The sequence below is a fragment of the Peromyscus maniculatus genome, chromosome 4, assembly GCF_049852395.1.
Source record: "Peromyscus maniculatus bairdii isolate BWxNUB_F1_BW_parent chromosome 4, HU_Pman_BW_mat_3.1, whole genome shotgun sequence".
Taxonomy (NCBI): domain Eukaryota; kingdom Metazoa; phylum Chordata; class Mammalia; order Rodentia; family Cricetidae; genus Peromyscus; species Peromyscus maniculatus.
In genome coordinates, this window is record NC_134855.1 from 38,809,721 (window position 1) to 38,825,452 (window position 15,732).

General features: G+C 42.2%; 1 protein-coding gene across 8 annotated transcripts in view; it reads right to left on the minus strand.

Annotated features, from left to right (window-relative positions):
* The window catches only part of Rbms1 (RNA binding motif single stranded interacting protein 1), a 225,855-nt gene extending 210,372 nt beyond the window's left edge, over nucleotides 1-15,483 (minus strand). For 2 of the 8 annotated variants that reach the window (XM_016003097.3, XM_076569551.1), the window contains exon 1: nucleotides 14,714-14,957. In XM_016003097.3, the coding sequence (XP_015858583.1) occupies nucleotides 14,714-14,788 (75 nt within the window). In that variant the 5' untranslated portion in view covers nucleotides 14,789-14,957. Of the gene's footprint in view, nucleotides 1-14,713 lie in introns of all 8 variants that reach the window. The other 6 variants (XM_076569553.1, XM_076569550.1, XM_016003098.3 and 3 more) reach the window with 6 other exon arrangements.
* Nucleotides 15,484-15,732: the final 249 nt, after the last annotated feature.

Here is a 15,732-nt window from a genome sequence, read left to right on the forward strand (position 1 = left end):
TCACTGATGGCAGGGGAGGGACAGGAGCAAGAATGAAGCAGTTTGGTGTCTACCTGATAAGGCCTTAGGAACATGGTAAATGAAGAACCCAGAAACAGAGCAAGGACACAGTCTAGAACCCATAGAGAGGATGAGCAGGCCCCACCCATTATGAGCTGCTCAGCTGCTCTGTAACAGGACAGAAACCCTTGAGAAAAAATTTGAGCTGGCCCAGAGCCTGGCTCTGGCAAAGTAGGAGAAGTGGCCAGGCTGAAGAAGAAAGTGAGGCAACCCAGCCAGCCTTCCCTGCAGGATGACCTCAGAGACTCACAACTACTGATTCCTGTTAACACCAGCTCATGACACTTGTCCCATGCAATCTTGCGATCGGTTTCCTGGCGTGATTCCTGAAGCTCAAATGAGGTCTCTTTCTTCCTTCCTGGCCATGGCACTGAACAGTCACGTGACATCAGACCCAGCCCTGAACTGGGACTCCCCTGCCACTTCTACCCTGTGCCCCTCTAGTCTCTCCAGTCTGTACAGCCATCCTCATCTGCAGAAGGAAGCCTTGGACCAGATGGTTCCCAAGTTCCTTCCAATTCTAGCATTCTGTGGTTCTTGGATGTTATAAATTCCCAGAATCATAAATTTTAAAGTTGAAAGGAACTTCAGAAATCATCTATTTAACCACCCACTCACCCTAGGCCAACCTAGCCAGAACTAATACGCTTTGAAGGTTCTACATGGTTGTTCTTGGCTGGTTGACTATGGCAATAATCAGAGCTTAAAACTTTATAAGGCAAGAAAAGCATATATGTAAAGTTTTTGGAACATCTAAGAAAAGTTTTGAAGGAGGTGAAACCCAGAGGGCTGCATGATCTATTGTTCAGAAGTTACTACTAAAGTAGAAATCCTAGCCTTTGCTTTCACTATATCAGACGCCTATGTAAAAAAAATCATAAAGGATGTCAAAAATAGTTGAATTAAATGTATTGCTATGTTCACACATACATAAGATGGGGCAGCATAGCTTCAGGACCAGACCAAATAAAGCTTCCAAGCGAAGACGGGGAAGCAGGAGAATGTATCTTGACAATCCAGAGGATGCCATTTGTCCTTAAAGGGTAAGTGTCCATGGCAAGCTGCCTTTCAAATTTAATCTTGACTCTTGACAATGAATATTTTCATTCTCTCTTCGAAGAAGTTATTTTCATCACAGTTTATGCCAACAACTATCATACTACACATTTTAAAGAAATCAGTGGATATATTTAGTAAACAAAACAGTTAAGAATAGCTTTCTGTTGTTCTTATTAATCACGTCAAGAGAAAAGCCATCACACCTACTGTTTGGAAGACTCAGCGGAGTTGATCAATTCTTCCTTTTTAAATGGATTTCATATCATTTTAATTTTTAAAGTTCTAGCGCATTTCTTTTTGAAGGAAAACAGACAAACTGATACTGAAATTTGCAAGGAATTGTAAAAGGCCTGGTGTGGTTCAATGTTACAAAGTATACATGTCCTGTATTGCTGCAGTAATTGAGACAATGAAGTATGGGCACAGGGCTAAATGTGGAGCCACACAAGAACGCAGACAAACCCCACACAAATGCAGTCACTTGACTTAAAAAGCAACACCGACATTCACAAAGGGAAAACGTCTTTTCAACAAATGGTGCCGAGTCATTCTGCACCCAGATGGGAAAAATCTTGAGCTTATTCATACGATATACAGAGACTAATTAGAAATGGGTTGCAGACCTGAATTGGGGGAACAAAGTACTGCTTCTAGAAGGAAGGAGGAAACTACCCCCATGACCTCAAAGCAGTAGAGACTGTCTTGAGACACCAAAGGCAAGGACCATAAAAGACTGGCAAATGGCCATCATCAAAATGAGGAACTTCCATTTATTAAAAGATGTCAGACAGACAGAATGGGAAAATTTAAAAATTAGGAGATACCCTCATACATGCCTGATGAAAGATGGCTTCCAGGATATATTTTAAAAGCCCACAAAGCAATAAAAAGGCAAGCCAATAACAAAGGGAATGAAAAGTGGTTCTATGCTATGTGTATCATAGCCCAAGAAAACTGTTATTTTTAAAAAGTGAATGGAAAACTTGAAACAGACTTCACAGGAGGACACTAACTGACCAATAAGTTTTATAAAAAGCTAGACAAGGTGGCATATGCTTGAATCCAGAAGTTCAAAATCATCCTAAAAAAATGGGGGAGAGAAGAAAGAACACAAGATGAAGCCAAGACACAGGAGGAGAGGAGGGAGGAGGGGGACGAGGAGGAAGGGAAGAGAAAGGGAAAGAGAGATGGAGACTGAGAGTAGGAGGGACTAAGTGAGGCCTCTAGCCAGCAGTACAGAATAAAGGCTGACAATACCAGATATTGCTAAGGGTGCTGAGCAGCTAGCTTTCTGTGTGTTGTTGGCAGAAGTAGAAGCTGTTAATATCTACTAAAGCTAAACACACACATTCCCCCACAACCTGTAATTCCACTATTAGGAGTAATGCATTGAAGGCATGATATGAACAACAATAATTATAGCAATTTTATGCAAAATAGCCCCAAATTGAAATAATCCAAACACCCATGAATAATAGAATGGATAAATACAATACGGTCTATCGGTGATAGACTACTACATGGGATTTTAAAAACACTTCACGTATAATAACACCAATGAGTCAAACCAAAACAATGATGAGCTAGAGAGGACAAACTCAGGAGGAGACAGACGGTTGAAATTCATTTTCAGGAAGCAGAAGAACAGGTAAACAAACTTCAGAAAATTAAATTCTAAATTAAAAAAGGCAGAAGCTATGGGTGGATGGTACAAATGAGGATGTTCTGGGGAGCTGGAAATGTTATATTGTCACCTAGAGATCTGTCATGTGACTATAAAAACCTACTTGTTTAGAATATATATAATATATATAATTTTATCATACAATGCATTCTGTCTCAATGCAAATCTTTAACCAAATGTGTTACCTCACTGTGTTGCATAGTGGTACAAGTCATGTTTTCACTACATATTCACACTTTTCAGGGTGTAACACAATGCCTGCTCCGTAGGTGTTTGTCCAGTTTAATGAAGTCAGCCAGGTGAGTTCCATGTATATAATCTCAACTAGATGATTTTTATATAATGTGCTTGAGTTGTGGAGAAGAGCTGTAGCTACAGTATATCTGGTATAGATATTTAAACGTCTGGCTTTATTTCCACCACAAAGGAAGACAGGAGCATTTGCATATTGAAAAACAAACAAAAACGACCCCATTTGCTGGGTTTAGCAAAATTTGTATCTAAGAGGCAAAGAAACAGGAAACAAAGAAAAGTGCTGTTGCAGCCTTGGAAAGCTGATGTTCCAGACACAGATCACTATCACAGGGCACTTATCTCACATTCGACCCTCAGCTCCAGTCAAATCAAATTCTGAAGCCTTAAAGGATGCGCCTTGGAAGACCCAGTGCAGCTGAGACATGCATCTGAATTCTGTGACAGACACAGAAGAGGACTAAGTGTTACCCAATATCATCTCAAACTTTTTTTTTTGGGTCTGTTAAAGAAAAAAAATCTCCTTCTTAAAAATCAAAATCAGTTGGGCAGTGGGGTTGGACACCTTCAATTTCAGCACTTGGAAGGCAGAAGCAGGTGGCTCTCTGTGAGCTGGAGGTCAGCCTGGTCTACAGAGTGAGTTTCAGGACAGCCAGAAATATACACAGGGAAACCTTGTCTCAAAAAACAAAACAAACAAAGAAAAATCAAAATCAATGTTTAAGATTTCTGCTATTAAAATTTAAATCTGGGAAACTGCTACCAAGTAAGAAACATACTGTTTCAAGTCTTTTCTAAATTAAAATAGGCGGAATTCTTTTGTAATTATTTGTTGAGTAAACTCTGAAATACTTAGGAAATAGAAAAATGATTACATGTGACTTTCTATTTTACTGTAGATTAAGAAAAAAATTGTAAACCTACTATTTGATTATTCATACTTAAGTTATAATCTCATCAAGAATACACATTTGTCACCAAAATAGTTTATAATATGATAATTACATATCTTTTTCAAAGTATGACCTCATATCAATGCTTCTGTAACACTTATGCATTACCAAATAAAACTATATTTTAAATTTCCACCTAAAGTTGGATAAGAAATCAGAAGAAAACACCAATTCAAAAGGGTAACTGTAGTTAGAAAATTCTTAGTTATAATCTGTAGCTTTACAAGGTAATAAAGACTTTTTTAGTGCAAGTAAGTGGGACACACTTGGTCCTAGGTCTGAGCAGATCAAGAGAGAGTAGCTTCCCTGTGACATCACCGTGGAGTCTACTCAGAGCACCACCACCTGTCAGCGCTCTGAAGTCAGCCCACAGTGGCTCAATTGTTAGGGTAGGAAGGAAAGCGGAAGGTAGGGCTTGGGGGAAAGGCAGGGAGAAAACACCCTGAGACTGGCAAACATTGGTTTGTCCAGCCCTTCATAGCAGAAGGTGATTGAGCCACAATCCAGAACAAAATGCCAAGAGGTCTTCTTAAGCATGGGCTGTTTCATTCTTTCCTCTCCTTTCGGGGTGGATTCTTGATCTATGCTCCAAAGGAAGATTCTAGGTAAAAACTTAGTAAATAGAAATGCATACTGTCTCAAGACTACCCACCCCCCGGGTTCCCCAGGAGTTCTGAGCCCTCCCAGGACTGGGATGAAAGCAAACGAAACCACGGAACTAGATAGACTGGGACTTGGTGTGCTTCTTTCCTCGTTACCAGCCATGCCAGATTTGAGTGGCTCAGGGCTGAAGGGTGCTGAAGGATGGATGAGAGGCTTTAATCATGAATCAGTATGAGCTAGGGATGAAAAGGATTAGTTAGTGATACTGCAGTGTGGGGCTGCTATTCTTTAATTGGGAAGAAGAGGTTAGCAAACCAGAGATTACCCCTTAGTCTAGAAGAAGAAAAGAAAAGTGGAGGGTAGCGGGCTTATGAGTGAGGAGGGCCCCCAGGCCTTGGCCACAGCTGGAAGGAAGCTCCAGCATCAACAACTGCTTTTGCAAATGTCTTACTTCTCTGATGTCATGAAGCACATCTCTCATCTTCTAGAATTCCGTTCCCCAGTCCTAAAAGCTCAAGGCCCTATTACAGAACTCTAAACCAAGTCATATGTCCCCCTACTTCTGAAAAAGGCAAAGATGAGCCCCAGGAATTCCAACTCTTAACACTCACCCTGTTCTCCAAAAAGCACCCTCTGGTGGGTGGGTGGACTCTATGATGGAATTGGTGTAGACCTGTTAGTAACTTACAACATAGATTGCTTCTCTAGGTTCACTTGGGTTGGGTGAGAACTCTACCTTGAAGTGCGACAATTTGTACAGGAAGTGACTTTCCAGCCCTGGGTCACCAACTGACAAGTGAACAGTGAATAAACCTTATTGGATGGCTGGAGAGACAGCTCCATCGGCGAAGCACTTGGTGCACAAACAGGAGGCCCCAAGTGTAATCTGCAGAACAAGAGTAACAAGCCAGGCATTGTGGCATGCACTTGGAATCCCAGGGCTGGGGAGGGAAACCCAGGAGGACCCCTGGGGCTGCCTGGTCAGCCAGCTAACCCTCATCACAAGCCCAAGTCAATGGCAGATTCGGTTTCAAAAAAACTAAGTAGACCCATCCTGTGGAGGAACAATATCTGAGGTCACCCCCTGACTTTGGTGAGTGTGCACGGCACACACACACACACACACACACACACACACACACACGAAATCCAACTCACTTTTAAATTAAGGTGTATCTAATCATCAAACAAATCACATAGGGAATGAGGACAATATCTATCTATTGTCTAGAAGCCAATTCTATCTTCTTAAACTAGAAGTATGCAAATGATCATGTGGACATGTCTTTTTTTTTTAAGACTTCATGTTTAAAACAAGGAAATTAATCAGAGCTGTGCTACGTAGGAGGCAAAGAGGCTTTTAAGACTACTATGGTTAATACCTTGAAAATAATTTTCATTGAAAATTTTAATTTTCATAATATTCTTCATTTTTGTTTGATGACAAATCCGAAGAGTAACTTTGACAATATTATGAATTTCTAATAAAATGTATGTTTCTGTATAACTAAACACTTTCCCTGACACCCTATAACATAAACTGTGAAGATATTTCTTGTGATTCTATGGTAAGTAAACACTCACCAGAGGATCTCCCGTGCAAAGTTACTTTTATTGTCAACTCAGAATCATTACAATTGGGGAAAAAACCAAGACACCTAGCAGAGGGCATGGTGTATTGTTACTTGAGCTAATACAGATGTAAGCTTATGACGTGAAATTTATTTCTGGTAACTTTCCCCTCAGGAATCTCAGGTTAAAGACACAGCATTCAGTGAAGGCATCTACCCAACTGTGCCATTTCAGCTCATAGGAAATAAAACTGGTATTTTGTGAAACGAGCCCACTTTTGCAGAGCTGGGAAATTAGTCCTTCAGGACCGGTGAAATGACTTATGGCATCTATGGGATGATCTCATTTTGTTGCATAAAAACATTTCCCTGAAATCCCTTTGTCTAGGACCCAGGAGCCCCAACTGGGTAACACATGTCCAGGGAGCAGCCAGAGGAAGGATGAATTCTGGATCCCATACAGAGCAGAGCAGACCACTGTATAACTCCTACAGCAGTTGGTTCGGTTTAGAGAGGTGAATAGAGCTCGTTTTAAAGAACGTTAGATAATGACCCCATAAATGGATGTTCACAAAAGATCAAGAATAATTTTGAAAAATCTTTCAACAATGCCAGCTCACACTGGCTGGATATCATCGGTGCCCACCATGTATTCAAAGATCTAATTAGAAGCATCCATACCCCAAATGTGTTTTCTTCCTTTTTCCATAAGCATGGCTAATGGGTTAGGAGAAATAAACATTACTTTAAATAAAATATAACAATACAAATAACATTTCTGTATGCCCATTATGTCATCATTTAGAGATTACATTACCAACCTGCCACAGCACTAATAGGTTGGCTTAACAGCGCATTTGTAAGCATAAAACTGGGAATAATGCAAAATAAAGTAATTGAGTACGGAATTTTAAGGGAAGGGTTAACATAAAGTACAACAAAATGTAATTCTTTTAAAACTCAAAATGCCCTCAAGAGAATTAGAAAGCAAAAGAGCAAAATAAAATAAAAGCAAATTATTAATTCAAGAAATTTCCATTCATTTATTTAAAGCCCAACTTCTTTCTAAAATTCTCAGATTAGTTGTAGCTTCTTTTGGAACTCTGCTTTTGCTCACAAAACACAGTAAATTTTAATACCATGTGCATCTGTCACTCAGACCACTGGCTGGAATGCTGTTGTCCAAGTGTGCTGTCTTACAACTAACTACCCTTTTCTTGTTTCTTACCCTGTGTCTCTTCTGTCTTCCCTGGTGTTTTGCTAGGGTCAGGGAGCAGATATCCCACTCCCCGGAACACCCTAATGTCACATGCAGAGGATGAATACGAGGTTCACTCAGGAACCCAATAGATGGGCAGAGTGTTTTACTGTGTTGTGAGCCTCACAATCTACCAACAGGCAACCATCTGAAAACTTAACCTAATTTCAGCATGCATACATTATGGCCACTGTAGGGCATCATGTACCAGATGATGATTCTGCATGCTTACAGCGCCAGTTAGCTGCATATTAGCATGCAATCTCTCCTTGAGAACCCATCCTTTTAGTCATTATCCGAAAGCCTCTCCTTCCCCATCATCGTCTAAAATGATGAGTGCATCCATTTAAGAATTTGCTGAAAGACAACACAGGAGAAACACCAATGCTCGCTGTCCTAGATTTACTACGCCAAGAGGTCAAAACACCCGTTCCTCCTTCTGCTTATCCCTTTCTGTTTCTCTCTCAGCATTTCAACATGCTTACCTTCCTGTGATTGGTTGAAAATTAAAATATGCATATAATTTTGGTAAGGAGACTAGTTACCTTAAGCAAATATATGTATGGCATTAGATTTTGGATTATGTTTGGTTGGTTGTCCACATGGCAGTTAGGTTTGGGATATATTCTACCACATCCCCTTTCCACTGTCCTCAGACCTACTAGAATTAGGCATGTTTAGTTTCCAATATCAAATCTGTGTGTGCATGTGTGCATGCATGTGTGTGTGCATGTGTGGGTGTCTGTGGGTATGCAGGTATGTGTGTGTCTGTGTGTGAATGTGTATGTGTGTATGTGTGTGTGTGCATGTGTGTGTGTCTGTGTGTGTGCATGTATTGTGTGTTTGTGTGTGCAGGTGTGTGTGTTTGTGTGTGCATGTGTGTGTCTGTGGGTGTGCATGTGTGTGTGTCTGTGTTTGAGCATGTGTATGCCTGTGCGTGTGTGTGTGTGTGTGTGTGTGTGTGTGTACGTGTGTGTGTCTGTGGATGTGTATGTGTGGGTGTCTGTGGGTGTGCAGGTATGTGTGTGTCTGTGTGTGCGTGTGTAACGTGTATGTGTGTGTGTCTGTGTGTATGCAGGTGTGTGTGTGTGTGTTTGTGTGTGCATGTGTGTGTATCTGTGTGTGTCTATGTTTGTGCATGTGTATGTCTGTGCATATGTGTGTGTGTGTGTGTTTGTGGTGTGCGGTGTGTATATCTGGCACATGTGGTTCTAAGAGGCTGTTTTCTGTGTAGCACATGGCAAAACTCCCAGTTGTATCATCTACAGAATGTTTTCATGAAGCCCCGCCAAGTTCTACACCGTCCACTATTTATTCATTAAAATGAGATAGCAAGGAAGCAGGAGTACTTCAATCCACCCCGCATAACATCCCTAAGTCCAATGTTCACCTTTCGAATGTTTACCTTGATGTTACACCAAATATTATGGTGCTGCATTTAAATAGCTGACATCACTCCATGTTGGAGTTTAAGCTATTTTCCACTGAATAAAGCTCTCTCACTTGAAGACAATTTGACATATTCTCTGGTTATTTTTTATTTAACTATCACAATGGATGAGATAAAAACTCTATTCTCTGGATGTAAGAGCTAGATAGACAGAGGCCAAGTGTAGGATTATGCCGTGAGAAACAACTGTGACTCTCAGCATTTCAGGCTTAGTTTGTGGGTTAGTTATTATTACTAGATGAGCAAATGCTTTCAACCATGGCTGAAATATACTCCAAAAAGAAATTTTCTGGAAGATTAAGCCAAAAACATTCAAGCAGGGTTGGTAGAAGGGGTGGGCAACAGGAGGCCAGGTAGGGTGTATTGCCAACTCACTGTGTGAGAGCTCCCAAGTGTACCATGGTGGCAATTTTGCTAGCATCCATAGTCTTTATTGTAGATCACTCATGCACACACCAAGAAATAGAAAGAGAAAGAAAAAGGGAGGAGAGAGGGGAACCTTTGGTTGCATAAATTATTGACCTATCAATATATAATTCTTTTTAGGGTTCTTACTAATTCACAAATCATTTGAAAATTTTCACTACAAAAACAAAGTAAAGGAAAATACACAGCACACTTTACTCTGATTTAATTAGAAATTAGGCTGAATTGTTACATGTGTACATTTGTGTCGACAAAATTTCTCTGGCATAAAATAACTTTGCATCCTTTTCTCCCCATGAATAATATTAGTCTGCTAGCAAGCATTTGTTCAGCACCTACTGTTTTGGAAATCAGATATGGAACCGGGGGAGTACTGGTGCATTTGAAGACAGACTTCTAGAGGGGCTGTGACACTGTGCTCGGAGAAAACCAACCAGTTCAACTGTAAAGCCCAGTAGAAAACAAACTAGATAAGAAAGCCCTCTTCTTTATGAGAATGAACGAACTCTTAGCTGTTCACATCATTTTTACAGAACACTAACTTCTCCATTCTAGATAGAGCTTTCTCATTGTATCTTTATTAGATAATGTGATGCAGAAATAAAAAAAAAAACCTATGATTTGCTTCCCTGGAAATTCTTTCTTACATAAAAACAAAGGGAAAAAAAAGAAATATTTTCTATTTAGCTAAAAGATCTATAACTTTAAAATCTACTACCGACCAGGTTACAGTCACAGTAACATATTAGTAAAAGTATTTTTTCACTGAAAATGTACTACATGGATATTCTCTATTTTTTAATTTAAACCCCAAATCAACACTGCCAAAAACTGGAGGAATATCCAGAGTAGTGATGCAAAGGGATACTCCTCCCTCACACATCTTCCCCTATTCTTTTCTAGTAGCGTAAAGTTTCATTCTCAACAGAGAGGCAATATGTGTCTATATATTTTGCATTCTGCCAAACTCTAAAAATACCTGAAAGAAACGGTGCTACAATAGGTAACTTCATCTTTAACATTTCCATGACTTTGAGTCTTTCCTACCATGTCTAGACACTCATAATATCCTACTAAGGAAATCAAGTTAATGTATCAGTGTGAAATGCTGTATTACTAAACTGATACATTTAAGCAACCTTTAAACTTTTATTCACCTGGTAAAGACAGGTACCTCTTTATTTTTTTATTTTTTATTTATTTATTTTTTGAGACAGGGTTTCTCAGTATAACAGCCCTAGCTGTCCTGAAACTTGCTTTGTAGACCTAGCTGGCCTTGAACTTACAGAGTTCTGTCTGCCTCTGCCTCCTGAGTGCTGGGATTAAAGGTGTGCGCCACCACTGCACAGCTAAGGTAGGTACATCTTAAGATGGCTTATGCTGTTGTACAATCCATCCACTTTATCATAGCTGCCACTTAGGCATGTAGAATTATGGTTTTAATTTGTAGAAGAATCAGATTGTTTGGCACAATATTTGTTGACTAAAGATAAATAATGGTTTAAAAATCCAATAAAATGAAGCTGGGCGGTGGTGGTGCAGGTGCACGCCTTTAATCCCAGCACTTGGGAGGCAGAGGCAGGAGGATCTCTGTGAGTTCGAGGCCAGCCTGGGCTACAGAGTGAGTTCCAGGAAAGGCACAAAGCTACACAAAGAAACCCTGTCTCGACCCCCACGCCCAAAATAAAAAATCCAATGAAGAGGCTGAGTTCAGAACTGTTTTGTCTCTATAGCCTTTATTAGTGGAATTCCAAATTACTTTAATCTCTCAGATTTTGATGATGAGTTTAGATATATTCTGTGGTATACATTTATACAAAATCACCTTAAAACAAAATTATGTTTTACTTCAGAAACAAACATTCTTTAGTACAAAATATTTCTTTAGTTCAGAAAACAATGTTATATGCACAAAATGGAAGCTTTTGATATATTTTAGAGAACTATATACCAAAGGTACATGAATAAAGATTATGAGTGTCATGTTGCCTTTAACTGGTACAAAAGATGAGAAAGCAATATAAATAAAGAAAAACCTGTACTTCTCCTTTTTCAAAAGAAGATTAAGTATTGTATCCCCATAAACCTTCAAACATATACATCAGCACTAATGAATGCTATAGTGTCTCCCAAGTACACAGCCTGCACAGAAGTGAAATTCCTATAGCCACTGGCTGACAACTTGTACATACAAATCTTTGAGTTAAAATATTAATTAATTTTTCTTTTTTTTTTTTCTGAACAGCTAAAAACTGAAGCACAAAGTTAACTTTTTGTAATATCACCTAAGTCATTTGACATCTGGAATTGTCTTTAGAACAATGTGTGCTTGTGTTTACAAAGCTCTATCAACACCCACTTGAGGATGAATGTGCCAGGTGATAAAGTAGATCTGCTTAAATAAGATAGTACTGACTGAGAAATAAACCAACAGAACAAACAAAACCACCCCATAAGGGGTAAAATCTGGGTGCTTGAGTTCCACGTTACTGTACACTAAGGCATAATGGAAACTACATGTCATCCATCTATGCCCTGCTCTTCTCAACAGCCTCACTTGTACCTGATGCTCCATAGAGACGTTGTTACAGTTTCTTTCTGTCAAAACATGATGTACAGCAATGTAGTTGTTGGCTCGAAGTGTTATTTTCTTGATTGCAAAATGAAGAATTGATGTGCTTTATAGGAGCACCTTTCAAAGAAAATTTGCCAAAACAGGCTGTGATTAGATTAACACAAGCATTTGACACACACAACTTTTGAAAGTGTGGTAATAAAACTCATCTTAAAGTACTTTTTAAAACTGCCTATTCCTCTGATGAAATAAATGCCCAAGATCTATCTATTCCTTCATGATCCAGCAAAACCACATCTACTTCATAATTACAGGTTAAAATTAGTCTTCAAATGACCAAACAACTTAGTTTTTGATCCAGCTTTCCAACATAACTTCACAACAGTTGGGACTAGCCGAACCCATCAGTGTACTTTACAGAGTGACGTAGTCTATCTCAGGAAGGTCAGAACACACACAGGCAAGCACCAGCCCTGCCGTAGACAACAGATTCTCACTGTGTTTATTAACTTTTCAGGTACATTATGCTTGTTATTGGACTAGAAACCAAATAAACGCTCCATATTTCTTAGTGACTCTCACTTCCACCATCTTACCAATGACTACGGGAAGGAGAAAGAGAGAAGGGCATGTCCCCGCCTCTGACTCTGCTATCTCAAATCTGCATCTGGTCCCTTTGTATTTTTGGAGACGCTCCTTTCTGAACTAATTATGATACCTTTACAATAGGGAGTTTAGATTTAATTACCAAACTTTTAAAACACGGCATTATATAGGTCAAGTGAGGACGCACCTTTCTCCCGAAACAAAGAGATTCAGGGTAATAGGATTTCAGATTTCATAGGAGAAACAGCAAAATATGTTTTAAGACTGTCATTTACTGTAACACAAATCAATATTAAACGCTTTATGCAGGAAGCACACTTTCAGAAAATGGGCCCTAAAGCTTCCTGGGATCCAGCCCTAATTACTCCAGCAAGCTCTCGACGTTTGTCTCTCTCTTCAATTATTTACAGGGCAAAAGAAGCCAAATGGCATTGCATTAGCTATATTAAATGCTATGTACTTGGTTTCTGACTTACTAATGGTACATAAAAATTACTAAGGTAAATGTTGCATAGAAACATGGCTTTTTTTTTCTTCTTCACCTGAATGTGTGTATTTATTATTCATGGAGTTAAGTGTTGAATAGGCTGTCCTTCAGGCACCCAAATGCTGCATAATTTAAATAAGTGCATTAAATATATAACACATCTAAAAGGTAGCACATTGATTACGTTACAAAATTTCTTCAAACGGCTTCAGTGTAGTGCACACACACACACACACATACACACACACACACTCACACACACACCAAGCAAGCATATCTCCCTTAAGTTCTTAAAACAATGACATGACAACCACATGGAGACGAACAGTGGTGATCAGTTGCTAGTACCTTACTATCGCTGGTTATCTAAGGTAAGAGAGAATAAGGAGAGAGCGGCAGAGAGGCCTGCGAGTGCTGGGAAATGACTGGCCTCTGCTGACAATCCTCTTTACATGGACGAACACTAAGGTATGTTGTAGGAACAGGACAACGTGGACCACACATATTGAAAGGAAGAAAGCTTTCAAGGGTGAATCATAGCTTCTCAGTACCAGGTCAGAAATGCCCATCTGCCTGCAAGCAATCCCCTAACAAAAGTTCAAACACGGCATCCATACCTGATTCTTTTGTGATCTAGAAGGGCATGCTAGGTGTTAACTGCCAAAGGAGGCTGGTGTACCCACCAGCACCTTCTGCCTTCCCTAATTGTGGCAGATGTTTCCATGGCGGTAAAATGCACTTTTCGTGAACCCAGATAATTTTTAAAATTAGTTTAGAAGGCACTGAACTGTTGTTGTAAAATTAGCATAGGCCCATCAACAAAGTACCCGGGGTCCCTGGAAAGCTGGCCATAATTTGTATGGCTACATGTCATCAGCTGTCCTTACCCAAGAGTGTGCCGAGGCCACTTTTGAGCAGAACTGGAAATCACTCTGTGGTAAACATAGAAGGTAGTTGAAAAACAAAAACAAAAACAAAAACAAAAAGGGAAAAGTAAATACAAAGTCACTTCTTTCTACGCATTGAAATCTGTCCATTGTCCCTCCTACGTAAAAGCTACAGAAAAAGATTAAAAGGGACATCAATGAATGCGGAGTGAACTTTGGCCACTTTTCTACCCAAAACACCAGCGTAAAAGTGGAAATCAGTAACCAGGTGAAGTGCCACACCGCACAAAGATCAGAGGCGAGGGGCGGGCGCGCAGGGCCCGAGGCGGGGAGGAGACGGTCCCGGCCCCCTCCGGCCACATTCGTCGCGCGCGCGGGAGCTGGAGGGGAGTCGTGCGGGGCGGGGCAGGGGGGGCCGCGCGCCACTCCCAGGGACCCCAGAGTTACCGCCCGCAGGGCGAGGCCCTGGAGAGGTCGGAAAGCCGTGCCACCAGCAGGTCCTGCCGCGGGGCCCCAAGCGTCGGCCGGCCGCCAGCCCTAGCTGGACGAGGGGCGCCGCGAGGCCGAGAGACCCTCCCCTCCTCGCTGGCCAGGAAGGGGCCGGCGGTCCTTTCCTGTCTAGTCGCTCCCCCCCGCGACTCTGTAACCCGATCGCCACGATCGGCTCCCCGGGAAGCCGCCGCCCCGCGTGCAGCCCGGCTCTACCCAAGCCAGCGCTATAGTTAGCAACCCCAGCAATTGCGCCCGGGGGCGGCTGGGTCGCCGCGCTCCCCTCCCCAGCCCGGCCCGGCGCGCCCCTCCACGGTCCTCTCCTCCGGCGACCCTTCCTCGCGCCTCCTTACCTTGGCTTGCAGATACTGGGGGTAATAGTAGGTGGCGTACTGAGGGTACATCTGCTGTTTCCACACTTTGCCCATGAAGCTGGAAGGAAGCCTGCTGTGCAGGGTCGCCGACACTTTGGGGTTTCCAAGTCCCAATCTCTCCTGCCTCTCCCTTTCCGGAGGCGGCGGCGGCGGCTGCCTCGGCGGCTGCTGCTGCCGCTGCTCCACCTCCCAACCGGGACCAGACGACGTCCTCCTCCTCCACCTCCTCCTCCTCCTTCTGCTCTTCCTCCTCCTCCTTCTCCTCCTCCTCCTTCCAGGCAGACAGAAAGACACTGCAGAGCGCAGAGGACACCCCGGACAGGGCGCTCCCAAGGAGTTTCCTCTGGGAGCCCGACTGTGCCCGAGCTGCCAAGGGCTGGCGCGCTGGCCGCGCTGCGCTCCGGGAGCAGGCTGAGCCGAGCTAGGAGTGATCAATACAAGTGGAAAGTACGGCGGCGGCGGCGGCGGCTGCGCTCGGTGCCAGGCGGCATCTGGGGTGGGTGCGCCCGACAGCGAGAGGGGAGAGGGGCTGGCTGCCGGGGTAGCGGGGGAAGGGCGGTCGGGGGCGGGGCTTGGGCGCCGCCGAGCCCGGGACCCGCTGGAGGTGAGGGCTGACTTTCCACCACTCCTCACCTCCCAGGCTCCCAAAGAAGGCGCACAGAATCCTTGGGAGCGGCGATCGCTTTGTGTCGGAGGTGGGAGTCGGTTTGGTGGACCCTGCTTAAGAACTGCCAAGAAGGCACCTCTAGCTTTCCTGAGTTTTTAATTTTCGTAAGAAAGAAGGGAGGTAAGGGGGAGGAGGGGAGGAAATCACATTAATCTCTCACTTCCCCCAAATCCCTGGACCGGTTATTTTTTTTTTTTTTTTTTTTTTTTTTACCCCCACAAAGGAAAATGCTTTAATGCCCAACCACAAAACTGGGGCCGGAACACCTGGGTTCTGTTCCACCCCCACACCAGGTCACAGTACTAATTTTCTAAGTGACCTTGGGAAGGTT